General features: G+C 43.9%; 1 protein-coding gene across 1 annotated transcript; it reads left to right on the top strand.

Moving 5' to 3' along the window:
• Positions 1 to 1,563: 1,563 nt before the first annotated feature.
• HSPA9 (heat shock protein family A (Hsp70) member 9) lies at positions 1,564 to 20,160 on the top strand. Its single transcript, XM_083730319.1, has 17 exons — positions 1,564 to 2,108; positions 3,615 to 3,673; positions 5,066 to 5,153; positions 5,347 to 5,528; positions 5,887 to 6,011; positions 7,056 to 7,129; positions 7,588 to 7,694; positions 8,239 to 8,401; positions 10,095 to 10,187; positions 10,848 to 11,057; positions 13,216 to 13,443; positions 14,537 to 14,641; positions 15,754 to 15,871; positions 16,437 to 16,531; positions 16,842 to 16,934; positions 18,656 to 18,796; positions 19,408 to 20,160. Exons 1-17 carry the CDS (start codon positions 2,046 to 2,048, stop codon positions 19,483 to 19,485), a joined length of 2,022 nt encoding a protein of 673 aa, XP_083586445.1. The 5' UTR covers positions 1,564 to 2,045; the 3' UTR covers positions 19,486 to 20,160.
• Positions 20,161 to 27,695: the final 7,535 nt, after the last annotated feature.

The raw sequence follows: 27,695 nt of genomic DNA, 5'->3' as shown, positions 1-27,695 counted from the left end.
TCAGATATTAAAAATCTTTATAAAATAGAGAATGAAATACATACAGAATGTTAAATTTTCAGTTTTGAAATATTAGTACTAGTTTAGTACTGTATTTCTATATTACTATAGTACTGTATTAGTTATTTTCAAATACTTAAATATTTTTAGGGTGTAAGACCCAATTAAAGCCCGTTATTTACATACAGTATTACAGTATTTACATACAGTATTAGGCATACTGTATTAACTTTATTAACTGTATTAAAGCATTAACTTTAAGATATTATATTTATTTAATGAACCCTCAGCCTTATTCAAAGTAAGCTTAAATTAGCTATTTCACTTATTAATCAAAGTGCTGTTACTGTGCGTCAGCAATATTTTGTTTTATTCTTTTAATGATAGTTTAGGATTTATTTAAATATCATTTCAGTCTTTTCAGAGCTATATATTCACTGCTCTGTAATAGTCTATAAGCATAATTGTTACTGTAAATTAAATTAGCTTTTTACAAAAATACCGTGCGTGTTTTTGTTTTGTTTCTTTTTTCAAAGCCAAAAAGTGTTTCAGGCTTGTCGAGTTTCCCGGAGTGTGGAGTTATAGAGAGTCGAGTTTTCGGGGTTCTAATGTTGATCATATGACTCTAAAATACTTTTTAAAAACTTTAAAACTCACTAATTTTCATCTAAAATTTAGAAAACTTCCCGGGGCAGGACCCCGGTATGGGCCCCCCCAATATTTTTTATAAGTCGGCGCCCCTGCCTCAAAGGGATGCGGGTGGCGCTGTGGGTTAAACCACAGAGCCTAGGACTTGCTGATCAGAAGGTCGGCGGTTTGAATCCCCGCAATGGGGTGAGGTCCCGTTGCTCGGTCCCTGCACTTGCCAACCTAGCAGTTCAAAAGGACGTCAAAGTGCAAGTAGATAAATAGGTACCACTCCAGCGGGAAGGTAAACAGCATTTCCGTGTGCTGCTCTGGTTCACCATAAGCGGCTTAGTCATGCTGGCCACATGACCCGGAAGCTGTACGCCGGCTCCCTCGACCAGTAAAGCGAGATGAGTGCCGCAACCCCAGAGTCAGCCACGACTGGACCTAATGGTCAGGGGTCCTTTTACCTTTACAAGACCTCAAAATTCCTATCACAGTATGTTTTATGTTATGAAAATAAGGTAGTGCGTTGTGTATGTGTATTTTGCAAATGTATATGTTTTATATGTTAATAAAATTTTAATAATATAAAAAATAAAAAATAAGTATTTGGGGGGGCGAGAGAGTGGGGTCCTAAGCTATCGCTTGTTTAGCTTATACGTAAAACCGCCACTGGGTCGTCAAATTACGTTTAAAAGGGACTTTTGGGGGGTGCAAATTTTAATAAGCCATGGCCACCCTGAGGAGAATTTCATCACTTCCTCTGCTCTCGACCTCGCAGAGGCGAACCCTAGCAAACCAGTCCTAACTCTGCACGTTTAGTACATCCCATTGCGTCCAGCCGCGCACGCAGCATTGCAGCCCGTTTCGTCAGGCGCTTGCGAACTGCGCACGCGCGCCTAGAAATCCCCGAACAAACTCCCCCCCGCCCTGTTTCCCCTGCGCCTTCGAAAAAGCCGGCTTCCGGTCCCGCCTTCCCTCCCGTAGTGCGTCAATCAAGCAATCTTTGACCTTGAGGCGTTGCGCGGCGGCTGCCGCTCCGCAAGGGCCCATTCACAGAGCTGTCCTAGGAAAATGCCTGATGCGGCACTTTTTCTCGATGCGTTCCTTGAGGGATAATTAAAAACAAAAAACAAAAAAAACCTCTTACAAAAAGAAACTGGTGCCTTTCAAAGCGGTACCGGGGTATGTGTGTGTGCATGTTTTCCTGACACGGGGCGTTTCTCCCCCGGCGCTTTGCTAAGACGTCCGCGAGAAGGCGGAGGACCCCCTCCCTCGTACGACGCGTGCGCGCGAGCGTAGGCTTGGACCACGCCCCCTCGCCTCACTCACGTGGGCCAGAGGCTTCGAGAAAGCACCCGCAGCGGCCGCGCGCAGCTCTCTCCGCTTCTCCTCAGGCCTCCGACGCCGCCACCATGTTGACTGCCGCCCGCTTGCTGGTTCTGCGCCGCGGAGGGGCCGCCGCAGGGCCTGCTCAGGTGAGGCGCCTTGGGCGGAGAAGGAGAAGGCGCGACGGACGGACGAGCGAAGAGGGGAGGGCAAGGGCGTTGAGAGCCCCCTCAGAAAAGAAGGGCCCCCTTCCGTGCCCTTCAGGCGGGGTGGGGGTTGGAGCTCGGAAGCGCGCTGCCTCAAAACCGGCTAGTTCCCACGACCTTTCCGCGGCTCACGTGTGTCGCGCAGGACACGTGTGTCAAGGCAGACACGTGCTTCGTGAAATCTGACCGGCTTTTTAAAATTATTTATTTTGCTCGTGTGAGGGGAGGGCCGGGGGGGTGTAAAGAAAATGAGTTTTCTTTTGCCGCTGGGTGTCAGATCCTTGCCTGGCTCGAGGGCCTGAGGGGTTTAGGCATCCAGTGAGGAGAGCACGTGTGTTAAAGCGGGTGGGGTGGGGGCGGGGAGAATCTCCATTAAATCATTTATGTAACGCGCCGAATAATGTATGTAACGGTTATGCACTGTTTCTTGATTATTTTGGTTGGCCTAATAAAAAGTATTGCTGCAAGGCTGGATTTTGGAACTTTTTTTATTTTAAAGGGAGTAGCACAGCTGCCCCCTTTCTTTCTGAGCTTTCTGCCCTTTAGCTCAGGGGTCAGCAAACTTGTTTTTCAGCAGGGGGCTGGTCCACTGTCCCTCAGACCTTGTCGGAGGCTCAACTATATATTTTGGGGGGGGGGGGGGAAATATGAACCAATTCCTATGCCCCACAAATCACCCAGAGATGCATTTGAAATAAAAGCACACATTCTACTCATGTAAAAACACCAGGCAGGCCTCACAAATAACACAGAGATGCATTTTAAATAAAAGGACATGTTCTACTCATGTAAAAACACACTGATTCACAGGCCGGATTTAGAAGGCAATTGGGCCAGATCCGGCCCCCAGGCCTTAGTTTGCCTACCCATGCTTTAGTTAGTAGGTACAGCGATTATTTGCACAGTAGATAAGAATCTTAAAAGGCTATGTTAAAAATCAAGTTTTTTCAGAACATGGGGAGCAGCAAAATTCGCCTTGGTGGATTAGAATGATTGGGACCTGCATATATCATGACCAAACTGGCTTCTGTTGAAGTAGTAATTGGTAAGGTGAGAGAAATGCTTGGAAACTGAAAAGCAGTATGCTTGAGATTATATATTAGTAAGGAATTGCCCTGGAAAGAAACTTGCTTTGATATAGCTCATGAGGCTGTATTTCTGTGTGGGATTACTTAGGAGTAAGTTCCATCTAGCTCAGTGGGACTTCTTAGTTAACATGCATAGGATCAGAATGTAAACTGGATGTAGCAGGTAGGGCAATAAAAACTACAGAAGTCAGGATGTTTGCCAAGCTGAAGCCATCATCAAGCTTTTAACTGGTGCAGTCGTCTCATAGGAAGACATGTTTTTGAGTTTTAAAAGCACTAAGTGGTGGCGGAAGGTGGTTCATTTCATTGACATATAGTAGCTGTTTATGAATGCATCTCATTAGCGTCATTTCTTTTATAGGTTTTCTGGAATGGCTTAAGTCAAGATATCCTCAGATCTGTAACAAGCAGGCAATATGCGTAAGTAACATAGCTGAACAAGCTAGCATTATTCGTCTTAATGAAATGGCAATGTGAACTGAAAGTGCAAAAGCAAATTTTTACTTCACTCTTAAAAGGAGCATCACAAAGAAGGCAATTGTTCCTCAGATTGTAGGCATTCAGAGCTTTTGCTTTTGGAAAAGCTATAGTCCTATCAAGAACCCATGGGTGGTGTGAAGACCAAACATTTCTTAAGAGCTCTTTCTCCAAAAGTAGAGAGAAGAAAGACAATAACTAAATAGAAATGGCAGGTGACAGAACTGGAAATTTCTGGTGAGACTGGCTCATATGTTGGGGGCATGTATGCCAAACAAGTGTTAACCTTCGTACTGTTTTGTTTTTGGTAAAAAAAAGTAATTGTTGGGGAATTCAGTCTCGCTCTCAAGAAAAAATAAAAATCTGAGAATTTCAATTTGTGTAAATCATCTGTTTTCTGAAATCTGATAATACTGACATGAAAAATTAGCAGTTTGCTTGGGCATGGATTCTGGTTGGAGAAAAAACTTAAATCCTTGTGTCTTCCATAATTAAAAATATCACCATCTACAAAATGCAGGAGGATGGATCCCAGTGCCAAGGGATTTCAAGGGTGAAATGAACAAGAAACTAATAGTGTAATTATTCCAGGGCACGGAAAGTAGGAGATTATGCCAAAAGCTTTAGTGCAAAGGTTGACTTTAAGAAGGGATTTATAAAAAGAAAGAAAGGTGTCATCATGCAGCATTTTAACATTGAGGCTCCATTTAGCTGTCAGGTTAATGGCAATTGATAGACCCAACCTCTATGGTTCATCTACCTTGGTTCTAAAAGCTCTTCAGGCAGTATTGTCCCAGAGAGGTTTAAAGTCAGAATTTCTATGTACATCTTTGAAGAGTGTATCTTCCCTCTATAATTCACAGTAGGTGCTAGCCTTGTGCTGTTACGGTGCAGAGCACTGCTGTAAGCAACCTGGGTCAATCCTGAATTTTCTCTGGCTAGTGATGAGGGAGGACAATTGCCTTACCAGTTGTCTCCGAGCATACTGCTATGTGAAACAGCAGTAGTTGAAAGGGTCATAGGATCTAGTGTGAAGCCCCCATTGTAAAGCTCTTCTGTAGTGATGGCCAAAACCATAACTTTGCCTTTGAAAAGCTGGAATCAGTTAAAATGTAGTTAAATATGTGAGTTTGTTAAATATGCTGAAGTGTGTGCTTGGCATAGATTAGGGACAAGATAAAGTATGGCCTTGATCTTTTTGTTGTACTGCTTATAATGCAGTCACTATTCTAACTATGACACAGCTGGAAGAACAGTAGTAGGCTTGCTGCTTTTGTGGTGCGATGGAAGGTAGACATTTTCTTGCTTAAAATACATTTAAATTTATCTTTTCAGATCAGAAGCAATCAAAGGTGCTGTCATTGGCATTGATCTCGGCACGACCAACTCTTGTGTGGCAGTCATGGAAGGGAAGCAAGCGAAAGTGAGTTAGAAAGAATTGTTTATCCACTTCATTGTTTATCTCAAAATGTACACCCCATTTTATGAGGAACCTCCTCCACAAAGGAGCTTATAGTCTTAAATAGAAACCAACCCTTCCTGACGATAAAATAGAAAAACCCAGTTTCTGCTGCTTCAACTACGGTCACTGTTGCATATTCTTTTATCTTGCATAGGTGCTGGAAAACGCTGAAGGTGCCAGGACGACCCCTTCTGTTGTAGCCTTTACAAGCGATGGTGAGAGGTTGGTTGGCATGCCAGCTAAAAGACAGGCCGTCACGAATCCCCCCAATACATTCTATGCAACAAAACGACTAATTGGGCGGCGATATGATGATTCGGAAGTGCAGAAGGATATGTAAGGAAGTTATCTTTTCTATTAATGCAAACCGTGCTGCAAACCTAAACATATTTGAACTTGTGGAGCGTTGTAAGCTCCAAATGTAGTTGTGGATGATCGGAATAAAACAATTGAAATAAAGTGGCCTTCACTGGCCAGTTTTCCTGACCAAGATTGGACTTTGGACTAGAGGGTCTCTTTTGTATAATAGTCTAGAGATGGTTTTATAGAAATGCAACATTTGTTCTTTTAAAGTTGTCCTTTTGCCTGCTTTGTTGCTTCATTAAAGAACAATGCCGGTGGAGTGATGGTGATGATGCATGATTGATTTGTTGACGCAGGCTCTGTAACCTTTTAAAAATATTTGTACTTCCAGCAAAAACGTTCCTTTTAAAATTGTCCGTGCTTCTAATGGAGATGCCTGGGTAGAAGCTCATGGAAAGCTGTATTCCCCCAGCCAGATTGGTGCCTTCATATTGATGAAGATGAAGGAGACAGCAGGTTTGTAATGTAAAGCACCTGAGCTGGGAGTGTGGGAAGTAGAGGGGCTCAGCATCCCCACACCAATGAGCTGCCCATGACCCATGGATTATTTACCAGATTGTAGTGGGTTTCCCAGCTAAATTTCCACAGTGTACACTGGTCCAGTACTAGCTCATCTTGCCCTCTTACTTTCTGTTAATTTGAATCATTTTGCTTGACTTAAGAACTGTGGGCAGCATGGAAGGAGCTCTCTCCCTTTGGTGGTAGAGAATCCAGTCAAGACCTGGGTTCAAATGAAATAAGTTTATTAAGGATTATAATAGAAATAGGAGAAAGGCAATGAGTATGCACAAGGGGGGGGGGGGAAATAGTATGCATTTCATAAACCTGTACTTGGCAGTCATGCATAGTCTTCCCCAGCCACTTTGGGTGGCTTACAGCATACAGTGGTACCTCGGTTTACAGATGCTTCAGGTTACAGACTGTTAACCCAGAAATAGTACCTCGGGTTAAGAACTTTGCTTCAGGGTGAGAATAGAAATCGCGCAGCAGCGGCAGGAGGCCCCATTAGCTAAAGTGGTACCTCAGGTTAAGAACAGACCTGAAGAACAAATTAAGTTCTTAACCCAAGGTACCACTGTATATAAAACATAGTAAAACATTAAGCATCAACAACATCCTGATGAGGAAAGGGGTAACACACAGGAAAATATTCCATGTTTTATCTCAACAGAGCTACTGTAGGTGATTTGCTAGTGTGTCAGATTGTAACCAAAGGGACTCGGATTCAAATTTAATCCAGATATTAGGAGCGCGGTCAGAAACTCTGTGTAACCTACCCTGAGGGTGGTTGTGAGGAGGAAATGGGACTGTTTCTTGTATGTCACCCTGAACTCATTGGAGGAATGTCAAAATACAAATATTTTAATAAGCAAACCTACTCCCAATCTTTCATAGAGTCTTAAGTAATCATTTCACTAGCTGGAAGCCATCCAGATTGGAATATCTGCTTTGACATGTCTATATATGAACCTATTTTAAATGATGCTTTTTACTTAATAGAAAATTATCTGGGGCATCCGGCAAAAAATGCTGTCATCACAGTCCCTGCGTATTTCAATGATTCTCAGAGGCAGGTAAGGTTGCTGAAATCTGAATTTGATTCATCTGTGTGGGCTGTTTCCAATATCTTGTATTCTGCTGCAGTAGTATACATGAATACTTTTCCATATATATTTCTCCATGGATGTGTTAATGCCTGAAGTCCAAAATGCATGTGACTCCATTAAGAACCTAGGAAGCTGCTTTATACTGAATCAGACCATTGGGCCATCTAGCTAAGTATTGTCTACACTGACTGGCAGCAGCCTCTAGGATTTCAGAAAAGGGGCAATCTTAGTCTCAGTCCTACTAAGTGAAGCTTGGGGCTGGATATGGAACCTGCATGCAAAGGAGATGCTGTAGCCACTGAGTTATAGCACTTCCCCATTATAGTTGCTTTACAAGAATTCTCTCAAAAGCTTTTTTTGCAGAGGAAACACTGACCTTTTTTGTAATCAAGCAATGTTTTAACACGCCATTATTTTCTTCCAAGGCTACTAAAGATGCCGGGCAGATTGCGGGATTGAATGTTTTGAGGGTGATAAATGAGCCAACAGCTGCAGCACTAGCTTATGGCTTGGATAAGTCTGAAGACAAAGTGTAAGTATATAAAACTCTGCTTCCTCTCTTCTGAGAACTTGAGCTCCATTGCTTTCATGTTTCTTAGGTCAGATAAATGAATTGCCAGCTTCCGGGCAGCTTCCTCCAGTTTTTAGGCAAACAATGGAACTAACTTTCGAGCATACTTTCATATGTAGTCCTCTGTGCTCAGTATAGCAAAGTATTATATTCCTGTAAGCAGAGATGCAGGGCAACCTCTGAAATTGATGGCATTCTCTCTTCCATGCAACTGCGCAGAGTACGGTGACTTTCATGCCAAGAAGGAGATAAACCCATTAATTCCTGATACCTGGGTTCATAAGCAGCTGCTTCTGTTTCAACAAGTTGCTTGTCGGATTAAAATTAAATAGACAGTGCTGCAAAAATTGGACAGCCTCTGAAATCTTAAGATTCCAAGTAATGAAATAAAGCAACTTGCAACAGCCTCACGCCTTTAACATGTTAGCTGTTGATTAAAAAGAGGAAACTGATGGTCCCCCAGGACTGAAGGTGATAATGCATTTGTCTCTCCCGCCCCCTTTAGTATTGCAGTCTATGACTTGGGTGGTGGCACATTCGATATTTCTGTCTTGGAAATTCAGAAGGGAGTCTTTGAAGTCAAATCCACCAATGGTGACACTTTCTTGGGCGGTGAAGATTTTGACCAGGCCTTGTTGCAGCATATTGTGAAAGACTTCAAAAGAGAGGTAAGTCGCTTGTATTTCATGGTCTGGAGATAAAGGAACCACCAGAGAGCTCTTTCAAGTGTTCATTTAACCTTAAATAAGGGAGACCTGCATGGATCTGACTAACTTTATTAGAAGAGCCACACTGGTTTCCAAGACAATAAAACTATGCACTCTTTTCCTTTGCCACTGGCCTTACTGAAATCTTGTAGTTCGTTTTTAAACATGTTTTCACCTCTTGAACATAAGCAGGGGGGAGGCATGTGATGTGGTGTGTGTTCAGTACATTTTAACTCGGTGGCGCTGTGGAGGGACGCTGGTGGCGCTGTGGTTTAGGGCTTGCCAATCAGAAGGTTGGCGGTTCGAATTCCTGAGACAGGGTGAGCTCCCGTTGCTCAGTCCCTGCTCCTGCCAACCTAGCATTTCGAAAGCATGTCAAAGTGCAAGTAGATAAAGAGGTACCGTTCCAGCAGGAAGGTAAACAGCGTTTCCGTGCACTGCTCTGGTTCGCCAGAAGCGGCTTAGTCATGCTGGCCACATGACCCAGAAACTGTACCCTGGCTCCCTCGACCAGTAAAGTGAGATGAGAGCCTCAACCCCAGTCGTACCTTTACCTAACACTCCGAAGGCCAGCACACATTTTACATGTTGCCTGCATGGTCATGAGCCATGGATCTCCATGCCATATAATGGCAGCTATACTTTCCATCCTTGCGCGGCTGTTTGAGGCTGGAGTGGATGTAGAAGAAAAAGCCTCTCCCAGAGCACACAGTTTCAGTGCAGTGCCTTTCTTTACGGACGCAACTAAAATTTGGTTAACTGTCAGTCTCGTTTTGTTAGTCGTGTCAGATAAAGTTTAGTGAACAGCCAATCCAAATTCATTGAAGTAAATTGATGGTGCTATGTAGAAAAGGCTTGGGTGCTCGCTGGATGTTTTAATGAGTGGATTATATAATGTTGACATTAATAGGCAATTCAGCACTGCCAGATTTTGTTAGCATCCAGTACCGTTTAGCATTCATTTTGTGGCAGTGGAAGGTTTACCTTTTCCCCTTAAACGTAGCTTGGGCAGGAATGATGCGTACTTGAGAAGCAGAACATAACTGGGACTGGAAATGATCGCTTGGCAACAGAAGGCACTTGTGTACCAAGATGTAGCTAGTCTAGTATTAGTAGCTGGAGTGAAGAACAGACACATTAGTTCTAATGTTAATTAAAAAGAATGAAGGAAAGAGAATTCCCAGCCTCGCTGTTTAAAGATCCGTTAACACAATGAAAATTAGTAAATTGGCTCAAGTCAGGTAAATCTGTGGTGTGTTACATAGTTGTTGGTAGTACAGTCGTACCTTTTGGCTCCTGAATGCCGCAAACCCGGAAGTGAGTTTTCTGGTTTGCGAATGCTCTTAGGAACCCAAACATCCGACGGGACTTCCGATTGACTGCAGGACCATCCTCCAGCCAATCAGAAGCTGCGCTTTGGTTTCCGGACTTTTTGAAGTCGAATGAGCTTCTGGAACGTATTGGTTCGACACCCAAGGTACAACTGTACTGTGCTGTTTATGTGGTAACATGTGCAATTAGTACTGTCAGTGCTATAAAGCACGTAATTTTGAAGAGCCACTTAAAATACTGAACATGTAAGAGAATGTGGGTTTTGTAATGCTGTGCTATGTCACAATAAAATACTATGAGCATGTTGTTTGTCCTTTTCCAGACAGGTGTTGATCTAACTAAAGATAACATGGCTCTACAGAGGGTGAGGGAAGCTGCAGAAAAAGCAAAGTGTGAACTCTCTTCTTCAGTCCAGGTGAATAAATGAATTATTTCACTCCAAGCGAAAGCACTAGCAAGGGGTGGGGCATATTCCCCAGTAGTGGAAGTACTGCAGTCCACTATGTGATAATACTCTAGTGATAATACTAGTGATAATACAATGTGATAATACTCTAGTGTTGCTTTGGGGGGAATTCCTAGAGCCTAGCCAGATGTGTAAACTACTAATGGTGTACAATACAATGACTGGAGAAGCCCCAAATGTTGGTGACTGGTGGGTTTGCCTTTTTCAGCGCTCTGAGGGAATTAGTTATTACTGAGAGAAAAAATAAATAGCTTTTCTTTCTGGCCAGAGTAATAGATAAGTGCCATAGCCTATAGCTGTAGCTTGTTCTAGTGATCTTAACTGTGTGACAAGTACATTTTTTATTTAAGCTTTGCAGTCAAGCATTGCTTTTAGGCCAGAGATCTTTTATAACAACAAAGGATTTGTTTTAACTAAACAATTACTGTACATTTTGAGTTGGTGTGTTAAAAATTTGTTTTGAAAGAAGTCCTTGATTTTTCGTCTGAACGGAATAAATACGAACAACAATTTGGTTACCTTTACAGACTTGAGGAAAGAGTCAGATCAGAAAGGGTGCTGTTTGTTTTTTTATTTATCTCTGATGGCTGATCATTTTTTGCATTGCAGACAGACATTAACTTGCCATATCTTACAATGGATGCTTCAGGACCAAAGCATTTGAATATGAAGCTGACTCGTTCTCAGTTTGAGGGGATTGTGGCCGATCTGATCAGAAGGACAATAGCACCTTGCCAGAAAGCCATGCAGGACGCTGAAGTCAGCAAGAGCGACATTGGTGAAGTTATATTAGTTGGTGGCATGACCAGGATGCCTAAGGTATAATAGATTTCCTGTGACTTAATATACTTGGACCCCCATATCATCAGTTGTGCCCTTTGGACCTTGCTTAACTCTTAAGACAGCAAAAGTGACTGGAGTGAGTAGCAACTCAGCAGATGGTGTTGGCATGAAATTAACATTACCTTTCTGTTGCCTGTGCCCCTCGTGACTTGGCCTGTTAAAGTTTAACTGTGGCTAAAACCTTGGTAGCTTGAATTTAAAGTCTGTTTTGCAGGGGGAGTTGCTTGTGTTTTTGTTTGTTGAGGTCTTTGCTTTGGGGCTTCCTTCCCAGCTCACCAGTGTATCTCTCTTAAGTTATAAATGAGGCAATATGTGCCCAGAGGCTTATGCATGATGGTTGAAGGCTCCGGAAAGCCCTCGCTGAGGCACTGAAGGGTCAGGAGAAGAACAGTGTCCTCTGTCTTTCAAGCCTCTGTTCTCCTGTTTTCAGATTCTGTTGGTTTGCTGCTGTGCCTTTTGTTTGTGGACAAAAGCCTGACTACTGTAATTTGCTCTATGTGGGGCTGCCCTTGAAGCTGTCCCAGAAACTCCAGCGGGTGCAGAATGCTGCAGCGAGGCTCCTCACGGGGTCTCTGCCATGGGAGCATATTCACCCAGTGCTTTTCCAGCTGCACTGGCTCCCGGTGGAGTACAGGGTCAGATTTAAGGTGCTGGTTTTGACCTTTAAAGCCCTTCATGGCCTATGACCCTTGTACCTACAGGACCGCCTCTCCCGGTATGCCCCACGGAGGACCTTAAGGTCCATAAATAGCAACACCCTAGTGGTCCCGGGCCCTAAGGAAGTTAGATTAGCTGCAACCAGAGCCAGGGCCTTTTCAACACTGGCTCCGGCCTGGTGGAACGCTCTGCCTCATGAGACCAGGGCCCTGCAGGATCTGATTTCTTTCCGCAGGGCCTGTAAGACAGAGTTGTTCCGCCTGGCCTTTGGCTTGGTTGCCAATTTGATTCCCTCCCCCTCTTTCTTTTTCCTTTCTCCTCCTGTGACGAGGCTGCATTTTAATGTTTCAATATTTTAATGTTGTATTTTAATCTTGTTTTTAAGCTGTATTCATTCAACTTGTTTTTATTATTGCTTGTGAACTGCCCTGAGCCTGGCCTTGGCTGGGGAGGGCAGGGTATAAATAAAATTTATTATTATTATATATCTCTCGTGTGAAGGCACAGCACTTGGCCCTATCCAAGTCTTGTGTTCTGTCACATAGAGTGTGAATAAACGCACTCAGCCTGCCTCTCCTATCTTATTCCCAGTTCATCCTTCACATGTTAGAGGGTGACTGTGTGCAGTGGGGAGCCTGCTCTGTTCTTGTAGGTTGCCTACTAGAGACGTTAGCCCTCCAACTTACGGAGGATGGCCGGGAGGCTGGGGCAAGTCCATCGTCGGGGGGGGGGGGAGAGAATAACTGAATAGGGCTGATCATTATATAAAAGAATGCTGTGGGTCCAGAAGGCAAGCGTTTTATAATTTTATTTCTCTTGGCATATGAGAAGGCTGTATTTGTCTCCTGTAAGTTAATGGTGGTGGTTTTCTGCAGATATGTGCAATGATGTACAGTGGTGCCTCGGGTTAAGTACTTAATTCGTTCCAGAGGTCCGAACTTAACTTGAATAAATCTCTATACTATTCTTTGTCAATAACCTCAAGAGAAGTTTTCATATATACAGTAGTACCTCGGGTTAAGTGCTTAATTCATTCCAGAGGTCCATTCTTAACCTGAAACTGTTCTTAACCTGAAGCACCACTTTAGCTAATGGGGCCTCCTGCTGCTGCTGCTGCTGCTGCTGCTGCTGCTGCTGCTGCTGCCGCACCACCGGAGCCCGATTTCTGTTCTCATCCTGAAGCAAAGTTCTTAACCTGATGAAGCACTATTTCTGGGTTAGCAGAGTCTGTAACCTGAAGCGTATGTAACCTGAAGCATATGTAACCCGAGGTACCACTGTATATAAATCTCAAAGCTTCTGTTTCTTATTCAGAGTGGGCTGCATGTTGTTCCTAGAATTAGAGGGAAACAGAGAATGTGTCTACTGTAGAGTAACCTGCAGATTCAGTGGGATTTTTTGCCATTTCTAAACCCCTGCCCTCCCCCCCCCCCAAAAAAAAACTTAACAGGCTTGCATGTCTTATGTCTCCATTCAGGTACAGCAGACTGTCCAGGACTTGTTTGGCCGGGCTCCTAGCAAAGCAGTTAATCCCGATGAAGCTGTTGCTATTGGTGCTGCCATCCAGGGAGGCGTGCTGGCTGGTGATGTCACTGATGTGCTGCTGCTGGATGTGACTCCTCTTTCCCTTGGTATTGAGACGCTAGGAGGAGTTTTCACTAAGCTCATCAACAGGAACACGACTATTCCAACCAAGAAGAGCCAGGTAGGAGAGTGTGCGTGTGTATGGGAGACAGTGTTCTGCGTATTGCTTTATGTGAAATGGTACTGTGTATTCTTTGTACCCTTCTATGGTTTATGCTATGTCCCTGCCCCTAAAGCATTCCTTCCTATCCCTCTTGGTCTTTTGGAGGTCATCATTCTCTTGCTGTTTGTGCTCAAAGGTTTAGACAGTATAGGAAAAAAATGAAGATTTCCGTAAGCTGTTCCTCCACTATGGCAATGGCTATGATTCTTAAGGGTGTAACTGTTGTATGCTGCCCAGTCATGTAAGAATCATAGAATTGTAGAGTTGGTAGGGACCATCTAGTCCACCTCCTTGAAATGCAGGAACCTTTTGCCCAGTGTGGGGCTCACAGCCACAACCCTGAGATTAATTGTCTCCGGCTCTACCAACTGAGCTATCCCAAAGAACCTAACAATAGGTTGGTGGGAAGGGTGGGGGAAGTAGGAGATCCATTGGGAGCACTGCTTTGTCTTACAACTCTAAGGCATGAAGTTCCCCCAGAACTTCAGTCATTTGCTAGTACATATTATACTTTCCAGTAGCTAAGAAGTTAGAGGCTGTGATAGTTGTAGTACTATCGGCCCAGTATACCTGAAGGAGCGTCTCCAACCCCATCATTCTGCCCGGGCGCTGAGGTCCAGTGCCGAGGGCCTTCTGGCGGTTCCCTCACTGCGAGAAGCAAAGCTACAGGGAACCAGGCAGAGGGCCTTCTCGGTAGTGGCGCCCGCCCTGTGGAACGCCCTTCCACCAGATGTCAAAGAGATAAACAATTACCTGACATTCAGAAGACATCTTAAGGCAGCCCTGTTCAGGGAAGTTTTTAATGTGTGACATTTTGATGTATTTTTACTGTTTTGTTGGAAGCCGCCCAGAGTGGCTGGGGAAACCCAGCCAGATGGGCGGGGTACAAATAATAAATTATTATTATTTTTTATTTATTTGGAAGAAATTACATTGTCTCTTATTGGTTTGGCTACCTTCTATTCTTCTTGCTTTCCCCTCAGCTGCTATTTTTAATTACACAACACTGCTGTGTAACCCTGCTGATACCAAATGTGTTTCATTTTGACAGGTGTTCTCTACAGCTGCTGATGGACAGACTCAGGTGGAGATCAAAGTGCATCAGGGTGAGAGAGAAATGGCTGGTGACAATAAGCTGCTTGGCCAATTTACTTTGGTAAGTTTGTTTTCATCTGCCGTGATGGTATGAAAATTATAGGAAATAGTTTCATTCTGCCCACTAGGGTTGAAAGACATTGCTGCACAGGAACAAACCTTTTCTGCAGCAAAAGAACAACAACCCCAGAACATGTTAGAAGAGTTCATTATTTTTTCAGCCTAGCTAAGTTATTAGCACCTCCTTTTAACAATACTTGGAAAAAATGAACTGTAGCGTTAATTTTGCCATTGTCATGTGCAGATTTTCTGTACAAGACTTGCTGTACTAAATCATAGCCAGGGTAGACCCATTGAAATAAGTGGGTCTACTTGGAGTTTGATTGACACTGGGTATTTCTCTATATTTCTATGAATGGGTATAAGTGTGTAGTCATAGCATAGAAAAGTAGCATAAGAACACAGGGAACTGTGTTTGTTCATCTAGCTAAGTACTGTTTACACTGGCTGCAACTCTCTTAGACGTCTTTCAACCCTGCGTAAAGATGCCAGAAATTGAACCTTGAACCTTTTGCATGCAAAGCATGTGCTCATTGAGTGAAAATCCTCCTTCAAATAAGCATTAACCTGCAAGTGGGTTTTAAGCAAAACCAGATGCCTTCATCTACCCCACCTGCAATAAAACATGTTTTTCCTTTATTAGTCCCTACAGCCACAGCAGGCGCTGTAACGCTCCAGCATTTTGACTTTACTACCAAAGGTGCACTCTTGCATTGTCTTCCAAGGCAGATGGATGCCAACTACAAGGAGTTGTGGAAATCATCATAATCTTGTTATTTATATGCCACCCTTCCAACTGGGTTGCCCCAGTCACTCTGGGCAACTCCCAACAAAATATTAAAAACACAATAAAACATTTAAAACTTCCCTGAACAGGGCTGCCTTCAGATGTCTTCTAAAAGTCAAATAGATGTTCATCTGTTTGACATCTGATCAGGGATCAATATTAGATTGTACAGTACTACTTCAGTGTTAGTTTGTTTCACTGAATAGCAAGTAGAAACAGCAATTGATTTCAAATACTTACTATTTATTGCATAATTAATAAGGAAGCGCAAATCTTATTAGTAATTGTACCCTCTTGGTTATCAACAATGCACCTTGTGATTTTAGGTTGGGATTCCGCCAGCTCCACGGGGAGTCCCCCAGATTGAGGTCACTTTTGACATTGATGCCAATGGAATTGTTCATGTTTCTGCAAAAGATAAAGGCACAGGACGGGAGCAACAGAGTGAGTGTGCTAGATAGTTGCTTCTTTGGAGGGGAGGGGAAATGTGAACAGATGGAATCGTTATGGCAGTCAGGCACAGTAAAGGACTATCATGAAAGCATGGGAAGGAAGGAAAAATAGAAGAAAGGAGGCACTAGTGTGCAACTTCTGTCAAGCTATAAAACGTGGCCATTGTTTAGTTTGCAGTTCCCACCTGAGCTTAATTTCTTTTCTAGAAGCTTTTGGTAAGATCTCTGAGCTTTGCTCATGGCCAGAACCAATCAAGTGTGTGCAGTGATGCTATTATCAACACATCATTCTGAAAACACGTGTGGAAGATTTCTAACTGAGCACAACACAACTGAGAAGCTTGTCTCTCCTGGCTTTGAGATCTGTTACATAAGCACTCTTGTTCTTAAAAATGACAGTACTACATCAGATAGTAGAAAATGTCAAATAATATAGGAGGCCTATAGCTCTTGAAAAAGCAAGAGAACAAACTAATTGAAGATACGGATTGCAGAAAGTCAGTTTTGGCAATTTTTATACAAATGTGAGGTGTAAATACCATTTCATTTTTCTGTAGTTGTGATCCAGTCTTCTGGTGGTCTTAGCAAAGACGATATTGAGAATATGGTGAAAAATGCAGAAAAATATGCAGAAGAAGATAGACGAAGAAAGGTAACTTTGCAGTGATGACTTTAGACTGAAATATTGATTCCCAATGCAGTTTTGTCTTTGGAGAACTTTTGAGCAGATGTCTAGGTCCTCAAACTAAAATAGATGCTACACTCGCTTTTCACAATCCTTAAATTGATAGAATTGGAGCAATTTTTGCTTACAGATCAATGAATGATTGAGCATCCGAAGAGATACAGTTGGGTGAAATATATTTAGATGCCTAATTCTGTGTCAGCTTCATGATCCTCATTGATATGGCAGTGTTAGGGGCACAAATGGGGTATTTCACCAAAGTTGTTGTTTTATACAGGAACGTGTTGAAGCTGTAAACATGGCAGAAGGAATAATCCATGATACAGAATCCAAAATGGAAGAGTTCAAAGATCAGCTACCTGCTGATGAGGTAGGTGTTCTGCCTTGCGCTAAACGAATTGTTTTCCTTTGTCTCAGTCTACAATTAATTGTGTATGGATTTGACACGCTGCCTGGGCATGTACTGAATTTGCTTCCTCTTTTTGTCAGAATGTGCAAAACTAATGCTCTCTAAATTGTATAATCCTTCATACAGCAATTTCCTGGCTGTGCTAATTTATCACCGGAGAAACTAAGCAGCCTATGATAATGAGAAAAGGCTTTTAAAACAATTCATGATCTTTAATTTTAATTCCAGAAAGCCTTCGGCAGAGATAATAAATGCAGACTTCTCCCAAGAAATTAAAAAGAGAAAATCTTGTAAGCTTTGTTATATTGGGGTAGTGTCCCCTGTGTGAGAAAGGTTGCTGGAAAAGCCATGAAGGGGCCAAGTCAACTTGGGGGAAGGGAACTACTCTGAGAATCAAGTGCTGTTCTGTTCTCTTAAAAACCAGTGATGATGCTAAATTCATGATCCATCCATTAGAGTAACAAAATTTGGTGATTTTGTGTGGTTGGTCTTGTGCAAAGCAAACATTACAGTCCCTGATTGCTTCTCCCACCTACTGATTTTTCTGCTGCTTTGCCAGTGAAGGTGAGGCAGCTATGCAGCGATGTTCATGGTTTACGCTGTAATCATGCATGACAACATTTCAGGCTGTCTGGAGCAAATTGGCAATAAATCACATGGTGTCCATGAACTTGACTCTATTCAGGGAAACTAGGTCGACTCAGGAGACTATAGTGAGCATAGCAACTTGTCGTAATAGATCTTGCCCCAATGAGGCAGTTGTGAGGACTTAAGGTTCCCCACCTTTCCCAAAGCTGCTATCTCTCCCAAGTCCTTCCCAAGCAATCTGAGACTATGCCAATGTGCCTGTCTCTGTTCCGCCCTCATCATTCTACTTCTGGTTCTAGGAGACCAGTGGGGAGGGAAGCATCTACACCAGGCTTCCTCAGCCTTTGCCCTCCAGATGTTTTGAGACTACAATTCCCATCATCCCTGACCACTGGTCTTACTAGCTAGGGATCATGGGAGCTGTAGGCCAAAAACATCTGGAGGGCCGAGGTTGAGGAAGCCTGATCGACACGTTTTCATTATTTTTGTGAATTTCAGTACATTTTACCTTTTCACTGTGCCCGCAAGCCATGAACTCGCTGGAATAAATAACTGATTTTTAAATATGATAGAGAGCTGACCTTGATGCTTATGGCAGTCTGTGCATGTCTGAGAGCTCGTGTAGTGGTTACAGTGTTGGGCTAGGACTGGGGAGACCACAGTTCAGATCCCCACTTGGCCATGAAGCTCACTGGGTGACCCTGGACCACCACTCAGTGTCTCTCAGCCTAACCTACCTCACAGGGTCGTTGTGAGGATCAGTGGGGGAGAGCCATGTATGTCACCTTGAGCTCCCTGGAGAAAAGGTAGGATAGAAATCGAATAAATAGACTTTAAACTTTAATCACCTGCGGCAAGACCTCGGAGAACAAAAACTTATTAGGCAAGTGATTTATTTTTATTTTTTAACTAACGGGGTAAGGGCAGGCAGATTGGTTTCCATGGCCTCCCCCTTGCTGAAGGTATCCTTCCACCCTGGCAGATGATGGCACCTTCTAATTACTGTAGACTGTGTGGCTTTATTGAGGTCAAGATCCGCTTTGATAAATGCCGAAAGGGTTATGGACACGTGTTTCTCTGCAATTGCTTTACAGTGCAACAAACTGAGAGAAGAAATTGCGAAAATGCGAGAACTGCTAGCTCGTAAAGATAGCGAAACCGGCGAGAACATCAGGCAGGCAGCATCTACCTTACAGCAAGCGTCCCTGAAACTCTTTGAAATGGCCTATAAAAAGGTAGGAGGGCTGTGTGCCGGAGTGTATTGGGGGGGGGGGGCTCAGTTAATTTCATTGTACACAAGTTGTACATTGACAATAAATTTATTATTATTATTATTATTATTATTATTATTATTATTATTATTTATTAGGGTGGGCAAGAGCAGCTGGTTTGGAATTTCCAGTTGTATGTATGCTCCTGGTCTTAGCAAGTGAAAGACCAGCTGGGTAAACGAAAAGTCAGCAAAACCACTTGGTCAAACCATGAGAGAGATTGCTAGACACTGCCAGTACTAGCTGATCGTAGCTGACCTTAGGAATGGGAGGTGATCGGAAGAAAAAAAAATGTAGCACAAGTTTTGAATGCTTGCATCTTGAGATCTGGTGATTAAGGGAGAAGATTGCAGGCTCCTCAGCTCAGCTGATTGGACTAGCAGATAAAGATGTCAAATTTCCATAATTTATTTGAACACTTGGCGAAAGTAAAGAATTATTTTTTTTGGTCCAGTCAGCACTCTTTCTTGTGGCTCAGCTTTCTAGCAAGAAATAAGTAAGAGGGAGCCCTGTTCTTACATCCTTCTGTTAGTCGGTGCCCTGTTGATCTAACACTGCTTTTCCCCCCTCTTCAGATGGCATCCGAGCGGGAGAGTTCTGAGAGTTCAGGAAGCTCTTCAAGCTCTGGGGATCAGAAAGAAGAAAAGCAATAATTCCTCTGTCTCGCATGGACTGGAGCAGGAAGAGGACAATGTTCCGAAGCTTGGGAGCCAATGGACCTTCCTGAGCAGCTGTGGGCAGATTTATGTCTTACTGTGTTTTTGCAGTATACTATACATAATTTCCTGAATGTATAAATTTAGTGATGGCGTCCTACTAGTGAAATTATCACCTGATCAAAAATTTATTTCGGAACAGCTCCTCGGGGGTCAGTGACATTTTCAAGTGCATCCTGGGGATTCATGGAGCTCTTATTGAATATGGGGGAGTAAGCACAGCAGTGATTTCTGAAGGTTTAGAAACCATGTCTCGCAGCTTGAGGGTGGCACGATGAGGCCCATGGCGTGCCTGAACTGTGTATATTCCACCCTTAATTATGGATCCTCCTTTTGGGAACAGATTTCTGCTTTAGTGTGAAGGGATTTCAATAGGGCCTGGGTTGGGCAGAGGCAGGGCTTGCCTGCTTTGGCAGAGAAACCACAGAACTGCACCTTAGCGTAGTATCCTTGTCTGAAAGGAAATGGGTTGTTTTTAATGTAGCTGTTACTATATAAATAAGGCTACTCTGAAGTTCCATGCACTGCTTGTCTAGGCTTTCTGCTCTGCCCAGTGTCTCTTCTTGCAGAAAAACAGCTTCCCTATTAATAAAAATGTTCTTATTTGATCAATCCTGTGTGTTTTTAAAAATCGCAGCTGTCTTCTGTTTCAAACACACACACCCCAGCCTGATATTTGCTACCTGCTACTACCGATATAAGATGTCAGATGTACTAGAGATTTTAAACAGGTGTTTTGAAACATCCTTTCACAGGAGTAAAGCTCACAAGTGTACCTTTTTTCTTCCCTCTTGAGTGCATCACTTAATACAGGTTTGCTCCTGAGGAATCCAGAATCCATTCTCCATTATTAGTGTCTACTGGCATTTCATAGAATTGAGTGTGCTGTGGGGCATCTGACCCCACATACAATTCCAAGTAACGTATTCAGTGAGCCAAATAAAACAATAATGATTCAAAGGTTGTTAAAGTATTGACCGTAAGAGAAGTTTCATTTCTGCCATGAAGGCCATCCATAGCTCACCTTCAGGTTTGAACCAACTTCCCACACTGCAAACCACAATTAAGCCGTCTCCAACTACTGTATTTTTCTGTGTATAAGACAATTTTTTTGCTTCATTTTTAGTTTGAAATTGGGGGTCATCTTATATTCAGTGCACGGATGTTAAAAAAAAAAAAGCAAATAATCTTCCCTTGGCTGCCGCGAAGAAGCTGCTGGAACTGCCCATCTCCCACAAAAAGCTTAGTAACTCTCGGTGATCTGATCTTCCCCCCGAAAAGCTCAATATACTTGGTGCTGAGGAGGTGGAGACCAAAGGGGTTGGTCTGTCACTCTCTTGCTTGGGGCTGTCAGGAAAGAGGAGCTGAGGCAAGTTCAGGGAGCCCATGGCCCGGAGATGTGGCGAGCGAGAAAGAGGCCCCCAACTCAGCAGTGGGGCAGCAGGAGGTAACACTATGACCAGGGGTCAGCGGAATTTTTCAGCAGAGAGCCGGTCCACTGTCCCTCAGACCTTGTGGGGGGCAGGACTATATTTTGGAAAGGAAAAATATGAACAAATTCCCACGCCCCACAAATCACCCAGAGATGCATTTTAAATAAAAGCACACATTCTCTTAATGTAAAAACACTAGGCAGGCCCCACAAAAAACTCAGAGATGCATTTTAAATAAAAGCACACATTCTACTCATGTAAAAACATGCTGATTCCCAGACCGTCCGCAGGCTGGATTTCTAAGGCGATTGGGCCAGATCCAGCCCCGGGCCTTAGTTTGCCTACTGATTCTGGTTTGTTTCCAAGACGAGGGAATCTGTCTCCCTTAACTTAATTAAAGAGTTTTCAAGCAATACAAAACTGGAAATCTTTTTGACTGAAAGATTGGTTGGTTTAATTTTTGGTTCAAAAAAATAGGGGTCATCTTATTCATGGATGTACATAGGTGCGGGCAACTGAAACTGAAACTTGTTTGATTAGCAGGCTTAGAGTTTTAATTCTGTGATACCCTAATATTCATCAAACACAGCACAAGCTTACAGCAAGAAACACAACCTGGTTCCTCTTGGTTAAACCATCTCCCATCTCTATTTTCCGTATTTTTAGTGAAGCTGAAATGGTGCTTTAAGCTTCTTGGAAGCAGTAGAGAAGTTGCCCACCACACTCCTAGTTTACACTACGGTATTTAGTGGAACCAGTGGCTACACAAAATACAGTGGTGCCCCACAAGACGAATGCCTCGCTAAACGAAAAACCCGCAAGACGAAAGGGTTTTCCGATTTTTTAGCGGCTTCGCAAGACGAATTTCCCTATGGGCTTGCTTCGCAAGACGAAAGCCCATAGGGAAATCTCCGGGGACAGTGGGGAAGCGCAGTGCGCCTTCTCCTCTGTTCCCGGACCTGTCCTAAGGCTTGCGGTGGGAGGTCCGGGAACAGAGGGGAAGGCGCGAAGGGCTTCTCCTCTGTTCCCGGGGCTTGCGGTGGGAGGAGGGTTTTTCCTCCCCACCGCCAACATTCAGAACAGCATTCTGAATGTTGGCGGTGGGGAGGAAAGCCCTCCTCCCACCGCAAGCCTTCAGGACAGGTCCAGGAACAGAGGGGAAGGTGCGCAGCACTTCTCTGTTCCCGGGGCTTGCGGTGGGAGGAGGGTTTTTCCTCCCCACCGCCAACATTCAGAACAGCATTCTGAATGTTGGCGGTGGGGAGGAAAACCCTCCTCCCACTGCAAGCCTTCAGGACAGGTCCGGGAACAGAGGGGAAGGCGCGAAGGGCTTCTCCTCTGTTCCCGGGGCTTGCGGTGGGAGGAGGGTTTTTCCTCCCCACCGCCAACATTCAGAACAGCATTCTGAATGTTGGCGGTGGGGAGGAAAGCCCTCCTCCCACCGCAAGCCTTCAGGACAGGTCCGGGAACAGAGGGGAAGGTGCGCAGCGCCCTTCTCTGTTCCCGGACCTGTCCTAAGGCTTGCAGTGGGAGGTCGGGGAACAGAGGACAAGGCGCGAAGGGCTTCTCCTCTGTTCCCGGGGCTTGCGGTGGGAGGAGGTTTTTCCTCCCCACCGCCAACATTCAGAAGGCTGTTCTGAAGGCTGGCGGTGGGAAGAAAAGCCCTTCTCCCCTGCCAGCCTTCAGAAGAGTTCCCGCCTAGGCTGCGGATAGCAGCCTGCTGCCCTGCGCGAGGGGCGCTCTTAAGCAGAGCGCCCCTCGCGCGGGGCAGACATTCACCGCTAGGGGAGCCCTCTGGACCTCTTCTGAAGGCGGGCGGGGGGCAAAAGTCTTTGTCCCCCCTGCCTGCCTTCCCGGGGGCTTTTAAATCGCCCTGGACAGCGATTCGCCCCGGACAGCCTTCGCTGCCGCCTGCCAGCATTTTAAGATCGCCCCGGGACAGCGGAGAAGTCTCCGCTGTCCCGGGAAGGCAGGCGGGGGGAAGCAAAGACTCCCCCCCCCCGCCGGCCTTCAGAAGAGGTCGGGGGACAGACTGTCCCCGGACCTGGTCTGAAGGCGGTTTCCATAGGAACGCATTGATTGATTTTCAATGCATTCCTATGGGAAACGGTGCTTCGCAAGACGAAAAACTCGCAAGACGAAAAGACTTGCGGAACGAATTAATTTCGTCTTGCGAGGCACCACTGTAGTAAGCGTAATTGTAAATACAGTGGTACCTTGGGTTACAGACGCTTCAAGTTATAGACTCCACTAACCCAGAAATAGTACCTCAGGTTAAGAACTTTGCTTCAGCATGAGAACAGAAATCGTGCTCTGGTGGCGCGGCGGCAGTGGGAGGCCCCATTAGCTAAAGTGGTGCTTCAGGTTAAGAACAGACCTCCAGAATGAATCAAGTACTTAACCTACCTTGGATTACAAACACATCAAACCCGGAAGCGCGTGTCCCAGTTTGCAAACTTTTTTTTGGATTACAACCTTCTTCTTTTTTTTTTTGGATTATGAACAAGTTTTTTGGGGAGGCCCCATTGACAAAAGCGAGCCTTGGGTTACAACCTGTTTTGGTTTACAAATGCACCTCCGGAACGGATTATGGTTGTAAGCCAAGGTACCACTGTAAGACAAAACTGTCTTATGCATTTGCTTTTGCAGCTGGAACCAGCGTAACTTTTTGCCTTTAGCCTATTAAGATGCTTCCAATGGTTTCTATGCCATTTGAATTTTCTCCAGTCATTTCAGTCACCCGTTTTGCTCGTTTCCAAAGCAGACAAAGCTGAGACATGCTACTTATAAACCAGCAGAGGTAGGCATAGTTAGAGGCATAGGATTGCCCCCACAGCAGGTGTAAATTCCAGTGACCTCAGTAAAACATGCATGGGATCAGTCTGAATAACTACCGGACCACTGGTAAGAAAACAGTATTTGTAACTATACCGCCTTATATTCCTCCCTTTTACCGTTACTTTAAGTAGATAAATAGGGACTGCTTACCAGCGGGAAGGTAAACAGCGTTCCGTGTGCTGCGCTGGCTCACCAGATGCAGCTTTGTCATGCTGGCCACGTGACCCGGAGGTGTCTGCGGACAGCGCTGGCTCCCGGCCTATAGAGTGAGATGAGCGCACAACCCTAGAGTCTGGCAAGACTGGCCCGTACGGGCAGGGGTACCTTTAGGAATTTTTTAATTTTTTCCCCCTTCAAAATATAGTCCGGCCCTCCACAAGGTCTGAAGGACAGTGGACTGGCCCCCTGCTGAAAAAGTTTGCTGACCCCTGCCTTAGAGGCAGCATATTGCCTCAGATACTGCAGGTAGTACACAGCCATAAGGAATGCTAGACATTCCGTGAATGTGTCTAGTCCCCAGTTTAATGGTGTCTGTATTTTATTTATTTATTGTATTGCATTTATATACTACTTTCTTCAAGGCACACATGTTGGCAGCTGTTACTTTCTACACCCGCTAGTTATAAGAACTAGATGCAACTTCCACATATGGAGGCAGAATACCTTCTAATAGGTTAACCAGGGGTCAAAAAATGAAGGAAGGGTATTTTCATGCCCCGCTTGTCGATATTTTTTTTGGAAATACCAGTTTACCAGCGTTGAAAACAGAATGCTGGACTAATTTGACCTTTTCAGTCTGACCCAGCAGGACTGTTCATGGGTTGTTTTGTTTTTTTTAAGGCTTATATAGATTCACGGCACACGAACTAAACTTTGGAGCTAGGTAGTCTATCCAGTTTCTATGTTGGCTCAACTCCAAGCATTCTGGGATTACACAGATTGTCTGTACCCATTTCAGTCTGGCTTTTAGCCTGTTTTTGGGACCGAAACACAACTCTTGATTCTAGTAGAGGACCTACACCAGGGGTAGAAAATAGCAGGAATGCAATACTGTTGCTTCTCTTGAGACAAAATTAAAATAACAACAGACTTAGCAGCTTTGGATACCAAATGCTGTGATAACCATCTAAAGTGGAAATGGGAGTTAAATGCTCCACAGCGCAATTGACACATTATGAAGTACTGCCAGGCTCTTATTTTGTTCAATGTGCTTTATTAATTACTTATTAAATTTCTATACCGCCCTTCATCCAAGAATCACAGGACAGTCCGTTCCATCTACATGAAACAGCTGGGCGAGGTTATCTGGGGATGTGTTTATGTGTGCATAAATTGCTTTAGACAGCATCCTAAAAAGCAGAGACATCACCTTGCCGACAAAGGTCCGTACAGTTAAAGCTATGGTTTTCCCAGTAGTGATGTATGGAAGTGAGAGCTGGACCATAAAGAAGGCTGATTGCCGAAGAATTGATGCTTTTGAATTATGGTGCTGTAGGAGACTCTTGAGAGTCCCATGGACTGCAAGAAGATCAAACCTATCCATTCTGAAGGAAATCAGCCCTGAGTGCTCACTGGAAGGACAGATCCTGAAGCTGAGGCTCCAAGACTTTGGCTACCTCATGAGAAGAGAAGACTCCCTGGAAAAGACCCTGATGCTGGGAAAGACTGAGGGCACAAGGAGAAGCGGATGACAGAGAACGAGATGGTGGGACAGTGTTCTCGAAGCTACCAGCATGAGTTTGACCAAACTGTGGGAGGCAGTGGAAGATGGGAGTGCCTGATGTGCTCTGGTCCATGGGGTCACGAAGAGTCAGGCACAACTAAACAACAACAAATTGCTTTAATGTGCCCTGATACAGTATGTCGTTCTGCATTATTTATAAATTGCAATGTAAGCTGCCTTGAAAAATATAAGGCTGTAGGATGAAAATATTTTATTTTAACAAATAAAAACACCCTTCATGGACAGAGACTGTACATCTGAGTAGTAGATGTTGCAGATAATCTCAGAGGATGACCATCTCCATGATACCCTGTTTATGGGCTTCTTAGAAGTCATGGCTGTACTATATGGGGCCTTGGCCTGATGTCAATATTATGACAACACTTGTCAGAACAGCCGCTGCAGACATTCTACGGGGTTTACTACCACTGCGTTGTCCTGCATGTAGGTTTCCTAGATTCAAATGACTGGCTGTGCATAGGAAACAGGATCTCAAAATGGATGGGTCTTTGCTGTTGTAAACAAAAATCTGCCCTTTACCTTTATGGGGCATCCAAGAGCCCATATAGAGTCCTTACGTAGGTTCCCTATTGGTAGGAGAAAATAACAGAGGCCAACCAGAGAATACTGAGAAGCGAAGCAGCTAGTAAGCCTGATCATAGGCCAAGAAATCAGCCCTCGACAACTTAACATGTGGGGGGAAAAATTCTAAGCCCCGGGGTCACAACTTCATCAAAAATCTGAAATTCTCCAATTCACTCAAAACTGCTGCCAAACTGTTGCAAATTCACCCCTGAAAGGTTTGGCGGGGGAAACAGAAGGCTTTTTATCATAGGCCAAGAAATCAGCCCTCAAAGACATAACCTGGGGGAAAAAATTCTAAGCCCCGGGGTCACAACTTCATCAAAAATCTGAAATTCTCCAGTTCACTTAAAAATGGTGCCAAACTGTTGCAAATTCTGCCCTGAAAGGTTTGGCGGTGGAAACAGAAGGCTTTTTATCATAGGCCAAGAAATCAGCCATCGGCAACTTAACCTGTGAAAAAAAAAATTCTAAGCCCCGGGGTCATAACTTCATCAAAAATCTGAAATTCTCCTATTCACTCAAAAATGCTGCCAAACTCTTGCAAATTCACCCCTAAAAGGTTTGGCGGTGGAAATAGAAGGCTTTTTATCAAAGGCCAAGAAATCAGATTTTCTTGAAATCTGACTTTCGGCCATTCACTCAAAAATGGTGCCTACTGAAGAAAGTAGGAAAAACCACTGGGCCGTTAAGATATAATCTAAGTCAAATCCCTTATTTTGACTACTGGCTCCTCACACAGCTCCTGACTCACGACAGTGTGTTGCCCATCGCTCAGTTCTGACTAAAGGATTTTATGCAGCCACTGCTGGCGGGGACATTTTGGGACCCAAAATATCCAACGCCACTAAATTCTGGTGTACTTTTTAACATAGTAGTGTAAACAGGGTCAACATACAAACATTGAGAAGCCTTTCCCCGCGCCCCATTACTTTATATGGAAACAACTGGAAAAACCTCTGTGATTGAGGCTACGAACACGGAGCCTTTTTGTACAACAAACACTTCTGAGGTAATTCTTACTACTGCTTTACTACTGCTTTACTACTACTTTACTACTACTTTACTTCTGCTTTACTATTAGTTTGCATCTGTTTACTACCGCTTTACTACAACTTTACTACCATTTTACTACTACTTTACTACCATTTTACTACTGCTTTACTGCTATTTTACTACTACTTTACTACCGCTTTACTACCATTTTACTAGTACTTTACTACCATTTCACTACTACTTTACTACTACTTTACTACCATTTTACTACTACCTTGCTACTGCTTTACTACCACTTTACTACTACTGTACTACTATCTTACTGCAGTTTCACTACTGCCTTACTACCATTTTACTACTATTTTACTACTGCGTTACTACTACTTTACTGCTATTTTACTACTATTCCACCACTTTACTATTGTTTTACCATTACTTAACTGCTACTTCACTACTGGTTTACTATTGCTTTACTACAACTTTACTTCCACTTTACTACTGCTACTTTATTACTTATACTACTTTACTATTTATACCCCTATTTATAGAGTAGACCTTCCTGAACAATGGCATGC

The sequence above is a fragment of the Podarcis gaigeae genome (assembly GCF_964106915.1).
Source record: "Podarcis gaigeae genome assembly, chromosome: 3".
In the NCBI taxonomy this organism is placed as follows: Eukaryota; Metazoa; Chordata; class Lepidosauria; order Squamata; family Lacertidae; genus Podarcis; species Podarcis gaigeae.
This window is presented reverse-complemented; position numbering and strand designations above follow the sequence as displayed.